General features: G+C 49.3%; 1 protein-coding gene across 1 annotated transcript in view; it reads left to right on the top strand.

The window, feature by feature from the left end:
- The window catches only part of LOC125757137 (uncharacterized), a 166581-nt gene extending 146218 nt beyond the window's left edge, over positions 1–20363 (top strand). Inside the window, exons 6-7 of the mRNA XM_049412341.1 lie at positions 17599–17746; positions 19005–20363. Coding sequence (XP_049268298.1) covers positions 17599–17746; positions 19005–20363 — 1507 coding nt within the window. The remainder of the gene's footprint in view (positions 1–17598; positions 17747–19004) is intronic.
- Positions 20364–22509: the final 2146 nt, after the last annotated feature.

The raw sequence follows: 22509 nt of genomic DNA, 5'->3' as shown, positions 1-22509 counted from the left end.
GAGCCCGGCGACGACACTGGACGCCATGCTACCGAATGTCACCGACGAAGAAAACCTCGACGCCGCCGCTTACTTACAACGTGCCGAGGAAGCTCGACAGCTCGCCCGCCTGCGCATCAAGACCCAGCAGCACACCGATAGCCGTCGCTACAATCTGCGACGACGCTTCGTGGAATACCAGCCCGGCGACCGCGTCTGGGTCTGGACGCCGATACGCCGACGTGGCCTTAGCGAAAAACTCCTTCGGCGATACTTCGGACCCTACAAGGTTCTTCGACGTCTCGGCGCTCTTGACTACGAGGTCATCCCGGACGGCATTACGAACTCCCAGCGACGCCGCGCACGACCTGAAGTCGTCCATGTCGTGCGTCTTAAGCCGTTTTTTGCACGTTAGCGAATCTGGGGACTCTACTTTTACCTTTGTTATTGTAATTTATTTATGTATGCACTTGTGCTTTCTTTCTCTTCTTTGTTCTTTCACAAGCATCGGGACGATGCTTTTTCAGAGGGGGGCAATTCCACGCCCACTTCTTGTCCTATCTTGATGTTTTTGGGTTTGACCAGCAAGGGCGGTTATCAACGCTCGACGCTGCCCGCGAAGCAGTGTTCGAGAGACTTCTCGATTGTAGTAGATCGTTTTGTTAAGATTTCGCGCCGCACGCGAATGTTCCAGCTTTATCGAGAGATAACGCCGCCACCTGCGATATCGCTGGAAAGTTCCATAGCACCTGTATAAAAACCGACGCACTTGACCGCTTGTCAGTTGATCGACGGACGACGCCCTGTTCGCCGCTATCATTGTACAGCGTGTATTGCTGTAGTTCTAGTTCTCATTCTCCGGCCACAAGTTCGGCCAAATAAACACTTTCATTCTGCAAACGCCGACTGCTGCCTGCGTCGACGTCACGACCACGTGACAATATTAAATATGATTGGAAGGTTGTGCGGAGTTGCTTCTTTATGCGACATGTTTTAATACCTACGTTCACAAATCAAACTTTTCTGACTCGTTCATAGTCGCCTGAAATTATGCTAAAAAGAATTAGGCCCGTATTCTGAAACGCTCCTTACCTCGGACCATTTCATTACCTTACGTGAGGAGCCCTTCATGCCTCCTTATGTTAAGGAGCTCCTCGAGGGAGCCAGGGTATTCTAAACGCTTCCTTCAACCTCCCTTTTCTAAAGGCAGCCTCAGTAAGGTAAGGCTCGTGGTTCACAAGTCTGGTATCGAGAGCACGTGTGAAAGACGGACGAAACGTCCGTTTTCAAGCAAGAATAAGGAATATTTTTTAGGCACAACGAGGAAGACTTACACTGCTTTAAGTGAGAAATGCTGACTAAACGTCCGTTTTCAAGCAAGAATAAAGAATATATTTTGTGCATAACGAAAAATAATAACGTTTGCACTGCTTTTTCACGATATGGTTGCACAGCCTTTTCCGCTTACTTAACTTTCGCCTGTTGCAGCAGAAAAAACGGGATGGTCGAGCAACCTTGGAGCTCATTGCGTTCATTGGTTCATTTCAGCGGCCTGTTATGTGGGAGCTAGTAATAAAGATCGTTTAAAGAATTGAAGACGTGGGTGAGATTGATTTTCATAACCGTGTATCTTAACCGTGTAGCTTGTGAGATTTCCTCACCTTGGTGCAAATTTGACACCAATGTACTTACGTCCATGTAAATTATTATGTTTACATTCAAAACAAGGGCGCGTCTATCGGGTCGTGCGCCGCGCCTTTGTGGATTGAGCTGCTTTTTGCTAAACGAGAAAACCTTACAGCAGCGGTTTCCAGGAACCCAAGTCCCGAAAGTATTCAAATATATGTGCACGATTTCTTGGTAGTCTTACAGTGTGGTGCCTCGGGGCTGCATTCTGAGTTGTCACAAATGGTCAGAATATTTGAAGAATGTATATCGCCCTTCATCATAACGAATCATATTCCCTTCTAGGATTCCGTCGGGTTCCTTGACCTTAAGCTCGATTTCACCCGTGATCATGTTTGCTGCACATATGAACCAGGCTCGTAAGGGTAATGCTACTGTTCTCAACTCTGCACAGTAAACTTGTCAAAAGGGTTATTGTTCGGGCTTGCTTCTACAACGCATTAAAATAGTCATGCTGCCACAGAGTAGGCGCCAGCTTTCAGGCACAGGTCACTCGCCTGTATCACGACGGATTACTAATCTCAGTGGCTGAGATAATCCGCAGAAAAAGAAAGGAGGGTTTCCTGGGCACGCATTGTAGCGCATGCGGCTGTAGCCCTGGGTTTGCTAAGACCAATGTGATTTTCTCCTACCCGGAGGACCGCACCTGCCTCATTATGGAAGCAGCCCGCATGGCATGTGAAGAATGTCATCGTTAGTCTAATCAAAACAAGAACTGTTATTCCTGGAAGACGGGGCCTACCGTTTCGCGCTCCTTGAGTCTCTTATTATTTCTCTGTTCCTGTAAAATGCCTTGTCCTCTTCGCGCTGCGCAATCTTAACGAAAAATGTTGACAGCCGTTCGGCCGCACGTTCGAAAACACGCCTCGCAAGAAATTTTTCAACAACGACGAGGATACAATTATAGCGTGCTTGTGCAGAAGTACAAGGCATCGATTGAAGATAAGAAATCGGACACAGTGTCGCTGACGAAGTACCGCAGAGAAGCGCCCTTTCAGTGCAAGTAGCAAGGTTTAAAGGCCTGAAGGTAGCCCTAGCGCTACCTTAACTTGAGGGAGTACCAAGGAGGGCCTCAGTGAGGGAACCTTAGTAAGGAGCGTTCCACAATGCGTGATAAGGCGTCGTCAAGCAGTTAAGGCCTCCTCACTGAGGTAATACGGGCCTAGGGGACAGGCTTGCCGTCCTAACAGACATCTAATATGGCGTGATCACGCTCACAGTAAAGCGCTCAATACAGGCCATAGCAGTGTTAGCAATGCTCAAAACTGGGTTAAAATGGACAAACAAAGTCGGCAATATTATAAATGACAAATATAACCAAGAAGTAATCGCAATAATTAACTTAAAATCGCTAAAAACGTTTCGGAAACATGCGAGTGGTTCCGGCGGGGTGCAAGACAGGAGGCCACCGCCTCGCCGAGCAAGCGAATGCTCTTCCCCCTCTGTGCTTTGCGAGCGCTGCGTTGCTACATGTGATGGGAGAAACAACCTGACGGAACTCGCTCCAGACGACGTGTGTCTCAGGTGCCGTAGCAATCAGGAAGTCGATAAAAAGCGCAGTGAAATGGAGCGCACATATCGCGAATCTCCCTAATGGCCCGCTCACGCTAGCGGCAAGGCTGCCGCAACGGCGCGGTGCCGCAGAACGTCGGCTGTCGCCGCCCGCGCGAGAGCTATCCAACTTGCACGGCAAGCTTCGCCGGCGAGCCTCCGAAAAACATGGCCTCACCGCCAAAAGCGGTTGTCGTCCACCTCGAATCTGTCAAGTGGCCGCCGTGTGTTCTGTAGCGTGTAAGCTCCGAACTAATGCTTCCATTTGCTTTAGATTCATATCCTTAAGCTTCGACAGCAAAGTATTCGTGGCGATTCGGCGCCGTTTTTGAGAGCCGTAGTGAAATAATCGATGCTGTAGGCTTAGCGAGTCAAGATCCCCGCAAAGGCGTCTGCGAAAGTAGGCGTTTGGTGTGTAGCGACACCACGGACCCTAGCTAACGGGGGGTTTCCACCCCTCCCACGCCTCGCCGTGCGTGGCTTTGCCGTGTCCGGGGAAAAAGGGATCCTGGGGGTTGAGCCGACGCCGGGTGATTGGACCTTTAAGACCCCCCAGCAGAGGCAACACACCCCTTTGTCCCTGGCTTCACGCAGACGGCACCCCTGGGCTCCCTCTCTTATCTTTGTATTTCCTATCTTCTTTCCTTTCTGTCCTGTCTCCTTTTTCTTCGGTTACTTCCCAGTTTTCGTAGGAGGCTCGATTTAACCGTGTATATGTGTCCTCTCTTGGACATGGTGTATTAGGTTATAGCGGCATTGTGCGGTTGGCGTCTGCAGCCTTACATGTTAACTGCTGCAGCGTCCCCTTGTTGGACTCCATGGTCGGTGGCCGCCACTGCTGCCGAAACACACACATTTAGTATGGAAACAGCTCCATTCCCCCGCCTTCTTGATCGCTACCCTTACAAGAGGGTGCGCACCGACGAAATACTGCACTATGTGATCCGACCAACAGAAACGTTCCCTAAATTTCACGCACTGCACAGCCAGAACCCCGAAAAACTAGCAAGAACTATTTCCCCTTTCATTGTTGCAAAATCCTTGACCGAAGCCCTTGGGCCGGGCTACAAGGTAACCAAAATGGCAAGCGGTGACCTTCTTCTCGAGGTTCCAGCTAAACAGTACCAGAAACTCAGCAATCTCGTAACACTTGGAAACGTACCCATTTCAGTGTCACCCCATAGGTCCATGAACAGCTCACGCGGAGTCGTTTCTGAAACCGATCTCATTGACCTGTCTGAAGATGAACTTCTGGAGGGATGGAAGAGCCAAAACGTAACCCATGTAAAATGGATTGTTATTAGGAGAGAAGGCCAGGAAATCCCAACGAAACATCTCATTCTTACATTTGCATCCAGTATTCTCCCCCAAACCATCGAAACAGGTTACATTAAATTAACTGTCAGACCATACATTCCCAATCCCAGACGTTGTTTCCAATGCCAGAGATTCGGCCACGGATCATTGAGCTGCCGTCGTTATCAAACTTGTGCTAACTGCAGTGTACAAGGCCACATATCCGACAACTGTAATGGTACACCGCACTGTGTCAACTGTAACGGTGATCATCCGGCGTACTAACGAGCATGTCCAAACTGGCAAAAAGAAAAAGAAATCATCACACTAAAGTACAAGGAGAATATTTCTTTCCGCGAAGCCCGTAAAAGGTGCTCGCCATTTCACACCACACCCTACGCTGATGCGGCGCGCCAGGGGGCAACGTCGCGTCGGCCTCCGCCACTCCCTCGGTCCGAGCAGAGCGAACCGTCGGCTGTGGCGCCTGCCCCAAAGGCGGCAGTAGTTCAATCTACTCCGCCAACTCGCAAAGAGAGCTCGTCGACTCCAGGGTCATCGGGTCTCAAGCCCTCGTCTCACCAGGCGAGGCCCGAAACTCGAACCACCAGCTCGCACGTGCGGGCATCCAGTGCCTCCCAGGAGGCAACGGACACTACATCGGCACCCCTGGTGCCGAAAGATCGGCGCAGCTCCCTGGAGCGTGCTAAGAAAACTAAAAAGCCGATAACGGGGCCCGACGACGGCTCCGTTACTTGAGTCCCAACTTCCCGCCTGACCAACAGTCACCCCCTTTTCGTACACACAGCAGTACTTAAGTTTCATCATGCACACACAAATTATCCAATGGAACGTGAGAGGCCTTCTCAGGAACCTCGACGACGTTCAGGTACTACTCCACAAACGCACACCAAAAGTGCTGTGTGTACAGAAAACAAACCTGAAACCAATATATACTGACTTTCTTCGACAGTACATCATCTTCCGCAAAGATCGCCATGATGCTCTCGCATCCTCTGGCGGCGTTGCTATAATATTAGATAGAAATGTAGCATGTCGGGTATTTCAATTGCAAACGCCCCTGGAGGCAGTGGCCGTTCGCGCTGTTCTTTTCAACGAGCTCACAACTATTTCCTCACTCTATATACCCCCACACTACCAGTTACACAAACACGAATTTCAGGCCTTTATTGATGAATTGCCAGAACCATACCTCGTCCTTGGCGATTTCAATGCACACAGCAGCTTATGGGGGGACTCCCGCAACGATGCGCGAGGCCGTCTCATTGAGCAGTTTCTGTTTTCCGCTGATGCAAGCCTGCTCAATAAGAATGAGCCTACATTTTTTAGCCTTGCAAACAGGAGTTACTCATATATCGATCTCAGCATTGTTTCACCCACCCTTTTACTTGATTTTAACTGGGACGTCATTAAAGATCCCTACGGGAGCGACCATTTTCTCATACTGTTAACGAATCTCCACCACAGGCTCCTCAGTGGAAGGCTGATGCAGCAGATTGGGAGAAGTTTGGAGCTCCTACCCGTGTCTCGTGGGCTGAGATGTCGTCCTTCGAAATTGGTGCTGCTGTTCAGTTGTTTACCGCTTTTATTATTGACGCCTTCGAAATCCATTCCTCAATCAAGTGGCATTGCCTCCAAACGTCGTGTCCCATGGTGGAACGACGATTGCCGGAACGCTCGAAAAAAAGCAGAACAAAGCGTGGGGGTTCTCCGCGACTTTCCTACTGCTGAGAATCTTATAAATTTTAAACAGATCAAGTCCTAAGGCAGGCGAACACGCCGACAGGCAAGAAGAGAGAGCTGGCAGAAGTATTTATCAGGTATTAACTCCTACACAGACGAGGCTAAGGCGTGGAAAAGGGTAAATAGGGTAAGATCCAAACAAACACAGTCACTTCCTTCAGTAAACACAGATGGCAACGGTCTGGAAGACCAAGCAAACTCTCTTGGTGCACACTTGAACGCGTGTCCAGCTCTACGCACTACTCCGACACGTTCACACGACAGAAAACAACTATAGAAAGGCAAAAGTTAGAAAGAAAATGTGCAAAAAACGAATCCTTCAACGAACCATTCAACTTAGCTGAACTGCAAGCAGCGCTTAATTGCTATGAATCTGCCCCGGGATCTGACCGTGTTATACACCTAATGCTTCAACACTTACCCTACGAAACACAGAAAATTCTCCTCTGCCTCTGTAACGCTGTATGAACTTCCGGCGAGATTCCCTCTGCCTGGAAAGAGGCCATTGTGATCCCTGTTCTGAAACAGGGAAAAGATCCATCTAGTGTCTCCAGTTACAAGCCTATAACACTAACAAGTTGCCTTTGCAAAGTATTTGAGAAAATGATAAACTGCCGCTTACTACATTTTCTGGAATCAAACAAAATACTTGATCCACATCAATGCGGCTTTCGAGAGGGTCGATCCGCCACTGATAATCTTGTACGTATTGAGGCACAGATTCGCGAGGCCTTTGCGCACAAGCAATCCTTCCTATCTGTATTCTTTGATATGGAAAAGGCATATGATACCACGTGGCGGTTTGGCATACTGAGAGACCTGTCACACTTAGGCATACGTGGCCGGACGTTAAATATAATTGAAAGCTATCTGTCAAACCGCACATTCTGTGTTCGGGTTGGAAATGCTCTGTCACGATCATTATAAAATGATCATTATTACACTTTTCATTATAAAAACAAACCGTTGCATCTCTGTATCCCACGAACTATGTTTTATTGCACGTATGTTGATGACATCCAAATAGCGTTTAAATCGTGCAATCTCTCCATTTGTGAGCGGCAGGTCCAGCTTGGCCTGAACAAGGTGTCCAAATGAGCAGACGAGAACGGGTTCCGGTTAAATCCACAAAAGAGCACTTCTGTTCTCTTTTCTAGAACGAGAGGCCTCCACCCGAAACCCGAAATTGACCTGCATGGCCAGCGGTTACCTGTAGAGGTGGAGCACTAGTTTCTAGGCGTCATTCTGGACTCTAAACTCACCTTTATATCACACATCAAGTACACAAAAAATAAGTGCATGAAGACTATGAATATCCTAAAAGTGTTGTCGCGCACTTCATGGGGCAGTGACAGGAAATGCCTGATGAACCTGTATAAAAGCCTAGATTACGCCTAGAACGCGCCTAGATTACGGGGCCGTTGTTTATCAGTCTGCGACACCAAGGGCCTTGAAGATGCTTGACCCTCTCCACCATTTGAGCATCAGTCTCTCTACGGGTGCTTTTCGTACGAGCCCCGTAGAGAGCCTCTACGTTGAATCCAATGAGTGGTCGCTCCACCTGCAGAGATCCTACATGTCCACATATTTTCTCAAGGTGCACGCAAACAACGAACACCCCTCCATAGGTCGGCAAACTCACTCATGAGCCGACTCACTCAGACTCACTCAGACTCATATTGAGACGTGAGTCTGAGTCTGAGTGAGTCCGGGTGAGTAAAGTTTTTGTGAGTCTGAGTCCGAGTGAGTTCGGTTGGGAAAAATTTTGGTGAGTCTGAGTCCGAGTGATTCCGGTTGAGGAAAATTTTGGTGAGTCTGAGTCCGAGTGAGCCCTAAGGGCAAAATATATTGCATGAGTGAGTCTGAGTGAGCTCCACATTTTTTGCCGACCTATGGTCCTATCTACTCAACTTTAGCATTACTATCAGCCCTATGTCAGCTCACGTTTATACTCCCGTATACTCCCGCATACTTAAACTCGCTACCGTTCATGCATCAGCTCAATATTTATTGATCAGAGGCGTGAGTTGAGGAGGGAGAGGGGGGAGGTGCCTTGACCTCCCCCCGCAAACTTTTTCACGGGAAGTTACTGATAAAAATATCTCGCGTGAGTCATGCCTTTCAATAAAAAGGTCCTTATTGAACTGCAAACTCAGATAACTCGTATTTGAAGGTACGAGATCAAAAGGTGCTAAGTAGCACACCGATTATGCGAGATATTGGCGTTAAAGAGCATTGCCATTATGGTAGAAAAAGGATAATTAAATGCTAACGGACTCATGAGTCGACTCACTCAGACTCACTCAGACTCAGATCGAGCCGTGAGTCTGAGTCTGAGTGAGTTCGAGTGAATAAAATTTTGGTGAGTCTGAGTCCGAGTGAGTCCGGTTGAGAAAAATTATAGTGAGTCTGAGTCCGAGTGAGTCCGGATGAGGAAAAGTTTGGTGAGTCTGAGTCCGAGTGAGCCCTGAGGGTAAGACATGTTTCGTGAGTGAGTCTGAGTGAGCTCCACATTTTTTGCCGACCTATGCACCCCTCACACTCTACTGTGAATGATTTGTCCAGCTCTGCACTTTATGACAACCGTCCTTCAGTGAGACCGCCCTTCTCACTTCGTGTGAGGGGCCTAGCTCAGGAAGTGGGTGTGCCACTTCTTGAAAATTGTCTAATGGCCCCGCTGCACGACTCCCGCCGTGGCAGTGGCAGCTTATAGAGTGTGATACATCTTTCACGGAAGTTACAAAACACGCGCCTATTGCACATGTCCGTACATACTTCCTCGAACTCCAGCACAAATACACCTGTCCAGAATTCTTTACAGATGCATCAAGTCCGAAACTTCTGTATCTTACGCAGCTGTTGGACGATCCTTTACCGCCGCCGGCGTTCTACATCCGAGTAAAAGCATTTTCACAGCAGAAGCATACGCGATATTTGCGGCCATAGAAGATATCAAAGAATTAAAACTAGAAAGTACAGTAGTATACACCGATTCCCTAAGCGTAGTAAAATCTGTCAAAACTCTGAAAAAACACGAAAACCCACTCCTCATCTCCCTCTACTCACTCCTATGCACGGTCTACGCACTCAAACAGCATATCGTAGTGTGCTGGGTGCCAGGGCACCACGAGATCCTAGGCAACGTGTTGGCGGACCAGCTAGCTCCATCCGCCCACGAAAACAGTCCTAATACATCAATAGCCGTCCCTGCGCTAGACTTAAAACCCTTCCTCAAAAGAAAGCTCAGGGCCTTTTGGCAGAGCACATGGCATAGGCACAAACAAAATAGGCTACACGTCATCATCGGTATCAAAGTCATGTCACTCCAAAGTCACACTTTGCAGAATTAGAATAGGACATACACACAGTACACACGCACACCTTCTGTCCGGTGGTGACACACCCATATGTGAAAAATGCGGTGCGCCACTTACTGTCCTGCACATGCTGCGTCAGTGCACGCATCTAGAAGATATTTCCCATCATACCGCCAAAATCTCCCACTCCACCCTTCAATGTTCATAGGCAGGAAACCTATTTTTAAACATGACTCACTCTTCCGTTATTTCAAAGATATACATAGTTTTATTGTTATTCACCCAGGCGACCGCAGCACGGCTTCTTAACAGAGGCTGCTGCTGCGGTAGTTGTTTCAAAGAAAAGCACTGGCCTCCCTGCCTTTGGCCTCAAAGGCCTTGAGGAGGTATTCGTGCTCGCAACATGCGATCATTGTTTTATCCTCACGACCACTTGTCATTCATTCTCTATGCACATGTTTCACGTCACTACCATTATTTTATTACTTATATGTTGTGGTGTTATGGTTTTAGTTTTTAGGTTTACTTGCTTTCTGACCCCCCCCCCCTCCCCCCGCCCCCGGCGCGCACGGCCTCGCTATATACTCTTTAGCCGTACGCGCCGAACACCACTGCGGGTTCGAGCACTGCGAGCTGCATGCAGGGCGCCGCGTCCTCGTTCGTCTCGCGCCGTGTACTCTTCGCACTGCTGCGCACGAGAACTCGGCCCATCACCGCGAAGGGACGGCGAGCCGTCGCGCTCGCCTTCCTTATTAGCCAATGGGACACCGTGTTAAACCTTTGAGGGGCGGGGCGGCAGCAAAGTGACGGCGATTTATGACCAGCTGATTCCCGTCCGGTTGAGACGAGAGTGGTGCGAGAATTCAAGGGAAAATGGCGTCGAGCAGCTGGTGCGGACACCTGAATTCCCACATCCCTCCCTCCTTAAATGCCCCCTACGAACTGGGGCTCCTGTGTCGGCCAAGAAATCATACGCAACAATGTCGCAACGGCACGACACCACGGCGAAAATTAACACGCGGCGAAAATCCTCAGGAAGAAGACAAAAGTTAGCTCTAAAGCTCTCCCAATGAAAAGGTTAACACCTTATCGAGACGTGTGCAACTGACGTGCGCCGAAGCCACAATGAAGAACTCAGCTCTCGAAACGAAGAGGTACCAGAAAAAGCATCCGCCGAGGCAGTAATAGGCAACAGTACAAACGGTGAAGGCATAAAAGTCAGAACGATCGCGAAAAGTCTCTTAGATGAATGGTGCCGCTCGTCTCAGGCCCGTCCTCACGGACACGGACCGCAACAGGCGTCGGTCGCCGGCCGCCACGTCGACGCCTTGACTGCGACAGGCGCCGCAACCGCAGCCCGATCCACCGCCCCGCCGTCGCTGCCTCCGGCCACGCAGACTTCACTTGACGACGTAAGGCGGCAGAAAACACATCAAAGTACTCGCGGAGCACAAAACACTCTAGATAAATGAACTACATGACATCAAAGAACGAAACATTCAAGCAAACACATACGTAAATGCAAAAGGTGAGGGCTCAACAAAATCTAAACACTGGTTCCATAAACGGGAAATCAAGAATGGGAAGAACCAAGGAAAGAAAAGTTGCCTGCAAGGAAGTCACCATGCCGAATATGTAAATATAAAGCCTGCCGATATAACGACGAGAAGTGAAATAGAAGAGACATTGTCCGCTATCATAAGTCAAATTAATGTGCATAACATCTGTACAGCCGGTCTCTGTCATTGCCTCTCCGTCTGATCAGTTCATCCGGATAGTAACCGAGGTCTTCACTAGCGCGTTGACGTATGACCTCGACACTAGTGCATAATCCTACCACGGACGCGCACATGCCCATTCGCGACACCGACCGAAATGGACGTCCATGACGTGCTGTCTGCGAAATGGACAGACGCGGAGGGGACGGCGATAGAGGAACATTCACGCTATGCCGCGCGCCGAATCTCAGAGCGAATTAACCTTAGTGTAAGCATTACCACTCCGAAGACAGGCCAATAAAATAGAACAAAATGCAGTGGTGCGAGACCTCGTACCCCTGCGCCGGGGTTTGCCAATCTGTTTACACGCCTTGGTCGTCGACAGCGGTAAAAGAGGTGGCATGCGAACTTGGGCTGAGCTCTTCTGGACCATGCGAAGTGAATCCTTCCCCCCTCCCTTTTTGGGGGAGCAGCGCCCGGCGCTGCTTCGGACCCCACGCTCTCGTTGCAAAACCAGCAACGTTACAGTGCCCGCGTCCGTGCAATACCAGCACGTCCCTGCACATCGCCTCCCGGAGGCCGTCGCATCACCAGCGACACGCGAAGAAACTATTTACAAATATATAGACCGTTTTCACGGAGAGGAGGAGCGTAGCCTCGAACCGGTATATTTTCACCGCTTTCTCTCTCTCCACCTCGGCCGACCGCTGCCGCTGGTGTGTGCGGATTCCCGAGTTTTGCACTGCGTGGTGCGTGAGAGGTCAGCGTGTTTCCATTTTTCGACGCGCTGAAGCAATTGTGCTGCCGCAAATCGAAATGATGGACGAGGACAGGTTACCCAGCTACCATTGCGCTGTGTTTGGCTGCGGCAACAGCAACGGAAGCCAGAAGGACTGGCAGCCAAGGCATGCGAAGTGCACAATGCTTTTAAATGACTTCGCTTCTCTCAGGTCGCACGCCTTCTCCCGCAAATAGTATATTATATGTGGTGTCTTCACTTATGGCCACATTTTCAAGTCATCAAACCAGCTTGTGATTGTGCTTGGGTGCTGGTACACTTTATCATCTGCACCAAAGAGAACCAATGTCAAGGCTGACGATTAATACACAAAATGTTTGGCCAAGAGTTGTTCTCTCATAACATCAACCTCTCTGATTTCTATGCTACAGCACATGATTTACAATGCCTGCGGCTAGAAAATGTTCCATCTTTGTGCGTGCAATTTCGAGATTATCGTATTAGCACTTTCCAATCTACATGACAGAAAAGTCTGCATGACGTGTGTGCTTTGGCGCAGGTACGCGTCTCGAACGTTTTGTCGAGAGCATGTGCTTTCCCGACTTGACAATTTTGTGACGATAACTAAGGTAGCGTTATGACAACCGCACGTTTTTTTTTTTTTTTTTTTCGCGCGACAACCTGGGTATCGTGAATAATCGGCCCAGGTTCGTTAAAGCCAGGTCGTTACTTGGACACGTGCACTTGTCGTAATGCTTCTCAAATACTCGCCAGAAAACAAACTGACAATAATGTTACCAAAAGCGCGCGCCCTTTCGGCGTATCGCTAGTGGCGGCGGCTCGCGCCGAAGCGAACTTACGCCATGTCATGCTTCCAGATGTGCAACAGGCTTATTTTCATTTTATCATCGTGTTGTTTCTACGCCGAATTTTGAGCTCACCCGTCGTACATCTGTTTCTTATCCTGTGCAACGATCAGAGGCCACAGGCTTTTAACTACGACGCGTCGACACGAATGAACACAGGCATCGGTGTTTGTGCTCCTGTCGCTCCATGAACATTGTATTGCGACGTGCTAAGCGGAACCAAATGGTCTGTTAGGGATTATAGTTACGTTTAACTTGCATAATCACGGCTCGGAAACCCGAGAGTCATCTTAAACATTAATGCGCGCACCTAGCGCGCAGCCGGACAATGGCCTACGTGTTCGCTCGTCTCCATTTACGTTTCTCCGAATACTTCGAGAGTTGTCCTAAATTTAACGCTCTCTTATAGCACATATTCCAAGAACCACACCGAGGTCAGCTATAACAAAACATACAAAGCAATTTCCAGTTTACACATGCTGCTTAAGAACTGCATTGGCATTCTACTCATCGTCGGCACTGCTGCGGGTACGTCGCGTGGGCCACCGCTGCTTGCTGTTTGAGCCATTTTGAAGCTGACAGCTTAGCGATTATTTACCAGCGCCTTTACACTCGCGAAGCGTTGCTCTGTTTTGCCCGTGTACCGCGAAGAACAGCGATACCTTGTGAACCGAGCGTATATGCTGCATACACCGCCGCGGAACCCCACACACCGGAAGGGCGGCGAAACATCGCAGACGCTAGACGGCGCTGCGGCGGTGGCGAGCTTTAAAAATGGCAGCCTCCTTGTGAAATTGGTGTATACAACTGGGTTACTCCGCGGTCCGTTCGCAGCTCTTCGGGCTACTGCAAAAAAAAAAAAAAAAAGAGAGACGATTCCAGAGCCCAGATGGGGATGGTTCGTCTTGTCTCCCCAGTCCCCCTGGCCGCCTTTCCGTCAGGACAGCATCCTCGTCATCGCCACGGGGTTGCAGGGACGCGTCCCCTTCTGCGCACGCGACGAGGGGTGCCTGAGCCGCTCACTTGTTCGCAAACCAGGCTCGTTTTACGGCCCGTCTTTCTCCGTTCGGCGGTTGTTCCGCCATTTTCGCCCTTTTGCTGGCATGGGCCAAAATCGTGGCCAGCAGCAACACGGGGCGCGAAAATAGTCCGTCACACGCGCGCGAGAGCATAATTCACCAACGTTAGTTTATCGGTGTTGCAGATCGACGAAAGCAATGAATACGTATGTAAACGTGTGTAGGCAGTGCCACAGACGCTGTTGCGCGCGTCCGCGGTAAATCAGTGCCGCCACTCGAGACCCGATCGCAAAGATCCACACAGCCATCGCTTTGCAAGCTTCGCAAGGCAGTGTGCGCCGAAGTACACACAGTACACATTCCGCACGCCGCGTCTACTCTTCGCTTTACACCACCTTATCCCTCAGCTTTTATTTTTCTTTTGCTTCCTTCGGTTAGCGTGCGCTGCGAACACGGAGCGAGTTACGGAGCCGTACTACAGATGGAGTTGTTTGTTCGGTAGATCGTTTGTTAGGTAGAACTCGGTGGTGTGCATGAAGTCAGAGGTACAATCAGGAATGGATGTAAATCAAAGGACAGGTGGGCCGCCTCGCGTTGGGCGCTCACGGGAAGACGACAAATCAGGCGGTAAAGGGTGATATGGGATGGACAGGCTTTGAAGTGAGGAAAGCTCAGAGCAAAATGAGATTCGAAGAGAGGCTGAGGAAAATGAAGAAGAGTAGATGGGCAGAGAAGATTTTCAGGTATTTGTATAGAAAAAGCGTTGACACGCAGTGGAGAAAAAGAACTAGGAGGCTCACCAGTAAATATACGGCTAGCAGTGCGGGCGATATGGCAAAAAGGAGCATTAAGCGGAAGGTCAGAGAGGCGGAGAGGACTTATTGGATGTCAGCGATGGAAAAGAAGCCGGCTCTGAGTAACTACCGAAAGGGAAAAAACGAAATAAGGAGGGAAAGGTTTTATGATAATTCAAGGGGAAGCGCTTTACTGTTTCAAGCAAGGTCGGGCTGCCTTAGAACGTGTAGTTATAAAGCGAGATTCAGTAACGAAGAAGAACAATGTACATGCTGCGGGGGAACTAAGGAAACGATGGAACATGTACTGATTGAATGTGGCGATATTCACCCAGGTATACGTGTGGGCACGAGTCTACAGGAAGCCTTGGGTTTTAGGGAGAACAATGGAAAGCTGAACACGGCCGCGATAGAAATAAGTAAGAGACGGTTGGAGTATTGGTGGCAGAAAGGTAGAGATAAAGTACAAAAATAAATAATGGGGAAAAAATAAGGTCATTCTGTCTTAAGAGGCAGAGAGATGGACCGTGAATTTATATTTTTTTGGTATAATAACATAGATTTAATCAATGTAGATAAGGTATCAGGCCAACATGAAACAAGGAAGGTTTTTTTTTTTTTTTTGAGCCTGGTGGCAGACATGTCACCGCCTCGTTATAAAGGGGACGCTCATAGCATCCATCCATCCATCCCCTATTATTGGACCGCTTATTCTTTGCGTTTGTTGTGTAGTGCTTACCCGTTTCTTTGTTAAACTCGAAAGAAGTGCAAATAACTCCTTCGCTTCTCTGCGAGAAGGAGCGCCGCAGTAGGTGCCGTCTAGTTTTAAGCTGTGCAGTGAAAGAAAAAGTGGAAATTGCGGTTTTCTTCCGTACAGCGCGAAAGAAACAGATAAGCAGTGCCCACTAAACGCAAAGAATAAGAGGTCCATTCGGGTATTTGGGACGACTTGCCGTTTCTCCTGAACATATTCTGCTGCGACGAGCCTTTTTTTTTTCAAAAATATTCACTTGAGCTTTCATCTTAACGTGACAGGGATGACGGATTTCTCGCGCACCCGGTACTTTCGGTTTCGCCTACATCGGGGCCTTGAATTTCGGTGATTATATGAAATTACGTGCGTTTTTCGCAATTTAAAAAAAATGGGCATGCCATGTATTGCCACGTCCTTCAACTCTTCCATATAAGCAACACAATTCATAATTCATAATTATGAATTATGAATTATGCATTCATAATTCATAATTAGGTTCATAATTTAAACGTTAAAGGGACTGTCTACCGCTCACAAATGTTTTTCTGATTGTGGTGAAAATGAGGAGATCGTTCGTCACATTGGCGGCAACGAGCATGCTTTGGCCCCATAGAAAAGGAATTATATTTTTAATTTCATGTTGAAAATCATGAAAGGATGAGCGCTAGCGTCGCCCAACGGCGATGTCGTTCAATCTACTGGTAGGACAAGAAATCCTCGTAGGTAGACTCATTTTGCTTAAAAACAAACATGTATAACTTGAAATTGTATTTTGTGCACTGGAGGCACCTTTCGGTTTGCGTCAGAGAGTAATTTTTTTCTTTTTTTTTTCTGAGGCATCCAATAAGGCGCCCGGTGGCGCTGCTTGCGGCGCCGTCTTCGATTTCGTCTGCTTCAACTCATGCGCTATGCCATGCGGCTCTCCGCGCTGGTCGTACTGTGCCGCTGTATTGATGTTGGGATGTCTCACATGTGCTGCGCTGTGAAGGCGCGCATTTATTGTCTCTTTTTGATCAATCGACCTGGCTTGGATTGCGGCAGCAGTGCTAAAATAAACACATAGACTGCGATTACAGCAAAACAAGTGTTCTGTAATCGTATAATAAGGCTTCATTTAACCGCTAGCGCGCTGAAAACGACTGTTACATTCATTACAATAGTGTTCAGCGAAAATAAAGTAATCCTACAGAAATCACATGTGCTTTCGGTTATAATTTTTGCCGGCACTACAGTCGTCATCGCGTCCACCAACCGGTGTTGTGGGCATGTTTCACACCAATGGAAGAAGACCTAACGCAGATCGAAAAATTTTGTTTTAAAAATTTCTATTCACTTTCCAGAGAAACCGCTGCAAGTTTGGACACTTCAAACAGTACGCTTTCTATTGCGGTACAAAACAGAAAAGCGATGAAGGACGGTAGACAGTCCCTTCAAGAAATTTATGTTCATTACTCACTTGAATGTAACTTTAGGCGCAGCAAAGTTTTTCCGCTTCGGCGTAGAGTTCGTTTACGAAGACGACAGGGGCCCGACTGTCATAGCATTTTTATTTAAAAATCTGTAATGTCTAAAAAACACCCTGTATATAAGCACTCTCCCGCGCTTCTTATTCACGTTTCGCTTGAACTCCACCAAGTTTTTAGGTTGTGTAAGCATTTTTCAAATAACATAAGGCGGTAATACACAGTTTACTTGTTATCTTACGTACTTGCCATTAATATAGTGTAACACCATCAACTTTAATTCACTGCGATATTCTTGTGCAGCACTCGCGAATATCACTCAACGTAACCCCGACCACAGCGCAAAATTTGTAAAAAGATACAAGCAAATAAAAGCTACACTTTGCTTATGCCGTGGAATCCGGTCTCTAGAAAAAACATATAACTTCCTCTTTCATTACGACCACACTGATAACAAAAATTCCCAGTTGATAGCTAAAGGCGACCGCAAGCAAATGTGATCTCAATTGCGAGTTACGAAAGCTTCTGCAATCGGTTGTATTCTTTCAGTGTATGATATGCATATAAGGTTGCGCTAGCAGCGACATGTTCCGCGCGATGAGTTATTTAAATTCTCGCTTACGCCTTTGTTTTCAACCTTTGTGAAACTGCGCAGGAGCACCTTGATCCGCATCGGTATCGGGGACAACCGTGAGCGAGTCCTGTCGTCCGATGCATTGTCACCGTCATCAGCTCTTGTCAGCTTCTGCTCGCCAAGCCGTTCTCGTACCTCACAAGTAGCACAGCATACACGCACTGACCAGGTACGTCACTGATTCGCTATTAAATCGAGTGCACTGTATACATACCGAAGTGACATCTACTTGAAGCTGTATGAATATTGTCACGGGGTCGTGACGTCGAAAAAGACAGCAGTTGGCGTGTCCAAAAACATTTTTTTTTTATTTCACCGAACTTGTGACCGGGAAACAGAAAGTCAAACTATAGCAATACACACTGTACACTGATAACGGCGAACAGAGCGTCGGCGCGCCTTGCCGGCGCGGCAAGGCGCGCCGGTATTTTATAGATGCGGCATCGAACATTCGAGCCTTATCGCTGGTGGCCGCGTTATTTCGAGAATAATCTCAACTGTTCGCATTTGCGCGTTCGAGCCTATAAGAAGATTCTAAGATAATCTGGAATGTTCCCAGACCTTAGGGCGCGGCTTGCGCAAGGCGGCGGCTACGCGTGCAATGGACTAGTTACATAAAAATGACAAAAAGAAACGCGCATGGCAATATCGTAACTGTCCCCGCGTTAGGTACCTCCCGTCGTCGTGCTTCAGGCTGCGCAGTAGTCATCGTAGCGCGAAAAAACACGGACAGAGGAAGGACCGCGCTCGTGCTGCTTCCTCTGTCGGTGTTTTGTAACGACTTCTGCACGTGTAAACCAACTCGCCCAAGAAATTTTATTGCTTCAGGCTGCACGCGCCCGTGAGTGCAGCGTGTTTCTGCATGGATGTTATCAATAGGGCAGGGCAAAGATGCTTTGAAATTGTATCGTCATAAGATACAAGATACCCAGGCAAGAAGTATTTGAGATACAGGTACAAGATGCCACAACACTGACTGTATCCGATACGACACATTCCAATTGTATGTTAAGATGCTTCGATACATTCGAAAATTTGTTATTATACATATATATTGCCACGTGCCATGCCGTTCTGCGCAGCTGCCACTATAGAGCGACAGCCGTCGCGTCATTTAGATAGGCTAGAGCGGACTGCGATTAACTTCCGATGGGCCCATCGTATCAGACAGTGCAGTATCTGATGATAGGTGTGCGCATGTTCTGTGTTGTCTTCTCAGCGCTTAAATAACTGGCAGCACGTAAGCTGTGGGTTGTTCTTTGGTGGAACGGCAACTGTGCATGGGCACGCCGCTCCGATCCTGTTAGTGTTCCTTTTGTGTCCTAAGTGAGAGGCACAAGTACGCCTCCTTACTAATAAACCTTGTCTGCCGCACCCTCGTCTTCTGTGGATTCCAGTGACGACGACGCACGTGACATCTGGTGGAGGTGCTGGGTATGTTCAGTAACCCTTCGTGCAGCCGTGACACCAGTCCTCACCAAGCAAAGGAAGACGACCAGAGAAGAAGCCGCCGACAGCTAGGACTTCCCCCGGAGCACGGCCTCCTTCCAGAAAAACCACCCGCCACGAAAGAAGCCAGGCCTGTCAAGATGAGTGAAGCCCAGTTGCCAACAGCCGTCGTATTGCAGCAACCCCGTGAACCCCCTAAATTCCGCGGAACGCCGTGCGACGACCCCGAGGACTGGCTGGAACAGTTCGAGCGCGTGGCGACCATCAACAAGTGGAATGACGAAGCGAAGTTGCAGTGGGTCTACTTTACACTGGAAGAGTCTGCGCGTACCTGGTTCATCAACCACAAATCCGTGCTTAGGACGTGGGAGGATTTCAAAGGCAGCCTTCTTCGGACGTTTTCAAGCGTCGCTCGCAAGGAACGGGCGGAGAGGCAGCTGCATTCACGCTTCCAGCTCCCTAACGAGAGCGTCGCTGTCTTCGTCGAAGAAATGAAGCATCTATTTGGTCGAGCAGATCCGGAAATGCCAGAGAAAAAAAAACTCGGATTCCTTATCAGAGGAGTGAAGGAAGAACTTTTTGCTGGATTAATGCGCAATCCACCGCAAACTGTCTCCCAATTTGTAACGGAAGCTGCCGCCATGGAAAAGATTCTCGATGTGCGGCGGAGACAGTATGGACGCCCTGCTCTGGTAGGCGGTACGTCGCCGGCCGAGCTTAATGCTGTAACCGTCAGCAACCTTCGGGACACCATAAAGGCTGTTGTGCAAGAGGAACTACGGAAGATGTTCCCGAGTTCTTGTCCTCAAGTCGCGACGTTGAGCGATGTCGTCAGACAAGAAGTTCAGCAGGCGCTGGGGACCGGACCATTAGTTCCACCAAGCCAGGAGCCTGAGTGGGCTCCACGAGGACCGCAAATTGTGTCGTACGCCGCGGCCGCGCGCCACCCGGTGCGCCCCGCCCAACCGACGTACTCTCCACCGCCACGCCCACAACCAAATGTCTACCGACCTCCTGCCGAAAGAGCCGTCCCTAGAAAGTCCGACGTGTGGAGGACTGACGACCATCGCCCGCTGTGTTTCCACTGCGGCGAACCTGGCCACTTGTACCGTAACTGTTTCTATAGGAACCTCGGAATACGTGGATTTCACGTCGGCGCTTCACGTCCGCAACCTGGTCAAAGGCCAGCCGAGATTGAAGACTATTTGCAGCGACAAAGTTCGCCAGCGGGCCGCTACAGGTCACCATCGCCTTCGTCTCGCCGTTACCCATCACCACACCCTGCCAACACAGGAGCATCACGGGGAAGGTCCCCTAGCCCTCATTTGGGAAACTAAAGACGGCAACCAATGGAGGTGTGGTTGCTGCCCGGCGCACCCCTGAAGACCCTCCCCCGCCCGAAAGTCCCAGTGGAGCAACACTACCTGCAGCGTGTGAGAGACACGAGCGACATATCAGCACTAAGTTCCGTCCAAGCCGCAACAGTACACCACGACAGACCTGCAACGCCAAGGTAAAATCGACCGATCTGGCAGTGAAAATGGACAACCGGGACCTAATTGCGTTGGTTGATACCGGTGCTGACTTCTCCGTCATGAGTGCGGTGTTCGCCGATCAGTTGAAGAAGGTGCTGACTTCGTGGGAAGGCCCGCAGGTACGAACAGCAGGCGGTCACGTCATAACACCAAAGGGAAGATGCACAGCTCGTGTGGATGTGGAAGGGCATACGTACCCTACTGTTTTCGTCGTCCTGGACCAGTGCTCTCGGAACGTCATTCTCGGTGCGGACTTCCTTTCGGCAAACAAAGCAATCATAGATCTTCGAGCGCAAACAATCACCCTGTCACCAGATACGGGCGTCACGCGAAATCCAAGTCCTGCATTATCAGCGGCGCTAATGATTCTCGATGAGCACGTCACATTGCCACCACGCTCGAGTGCTGTCATCCCCGTGGGCGCTGACAGCTGCATCTGCGCGGAAGGTTTGGTCGAGGCCAACCAGAGTTTGCTCTTTGAAAAAGGCTTGGCTATCGCCAGAGGTATCGTTCACATCGTTGAAGGAACCGTCAGTGTACTAATCACTAATTTCTGCTCGGAATATCGTCACCTTGCAAAGGGCACCACTGTGGCACTATTCGAGACCATCCCGGACATAAGCGATGTACTCACGATGGACGACGCACTCCATCCTCGTACACATGACGTGTTCTTTAACGTGAATCCGGCGTTGCCCCTGGAAAGACACGAAAGGCTGCGGAAACTGCTCTATAGCTACCAGGATTGTTTCGCCACGTCACCCAAGATCCGCCAGACAACGCTTGTGAAACATCGCATCATAACTGATGAAAATGTGCAACCAAGTCACCAATCGCCGTACCGTGTGTCCATGAAAGAGCGCGAGGCAATCCGGAAACAGGTACAAGAAATGCTTCATGACAACATCATTGAGCCCTCCCAAAGCCCGTGGGCTTCCCCTGTAGTGATCGTGAAAAAACGGGACGGCACTCCAAGATTCTGCGTCGTCTATCGCCGACTCAATAAGGTAACGAGAAAGGACGTTTATCTGCTCCCTCGAATTGATGACGCCCTCGATCGTCTCTGCAATGCCAGATACTTTTCATCTATGGATCTAAGGACTGGCTACTGGCAGGTGGAAGTTGACGAAAGGGATCGCGAAAAGACGGCGTTTATTACACCAGATGGACTATACCAGTTTAAAGTCATGCCATTTGGACTTTGCACTGCCCCTGCAACTTTCCAAAGGGTAATGGACACCGTATTGGCTGGCCTGAAATGGCAAACTTGTTTGGTGTACTTGGACGACGTCATAGTCTTCGCTCCATCCTTCGAGGAACACATCAGCAGGTTAAAAGTGGTACTTGATGCACTTAAGGCTTCAGGACTTACGTTAAAGCCCGAAAAATGCCGTTTTGCCTACGAGCAGCTGAAGTTCCTTGGTCACGTCGTCAGTTCTGCCGGCGTTCTACCAGACCCAGAGAAGACAGCTGCAGTTCGAGACTTCCCGCAACCCCGCGAAAAGAAGAGCCTCCGAAGCTTCCGCGGACTTTGCACGTACTATAGGCGCTTTGTCAAGGACTTCTCGCAGGTCTCCGAGCCCCTGACACGTCTAACGAAAGAAGACAGCTCGTTTGTGTGGGAAGCACCCCAAGAAGAAGCGTTTCGGGAGCTCAAAAGACGTCTTCAAGTGCCCCCAATTTTGGCCCACTTTGACGAGAACGCGGCAACAGAAATCCACACCGACGCCAGCAGTGTCGGCCTCGGTGCCGTTCTTGTTCAAAGGCGGGACGGACGAGAACACGTCATCGCCTACGCCAGTCGATCTTTGTCTAAGGCAGAGTACAATTATTCCACGACCGAAAAGGAATGCTTGGCAATTGTGTGGGCAACTTCCAAATTCCGCCCATATTTGTACGGCAGACCTTTTACCGTCATTACCGACCACCATGCTTTATGCTGGCTTGC

Source organism: Rhipicephalus sanguineus, chromosome 1, assembly GCF_013339695.2.
Source record: "Rhipicephalus sanguineus isolate Rsan-2018 chromosome 1, BIME_Rsan_1.4, whole genome shotgun sequence".
Classification (NCBI taxonomy): Eukaryota; Metazoa; Arthropoda; class Arachnida; order Ixodida; family Ixodidae; genus Rhipicephalus; species Rhipicephalus sanguineus.
This window is presented reverse-complemented; position numbering and strand designations above follow the sequence as displayed.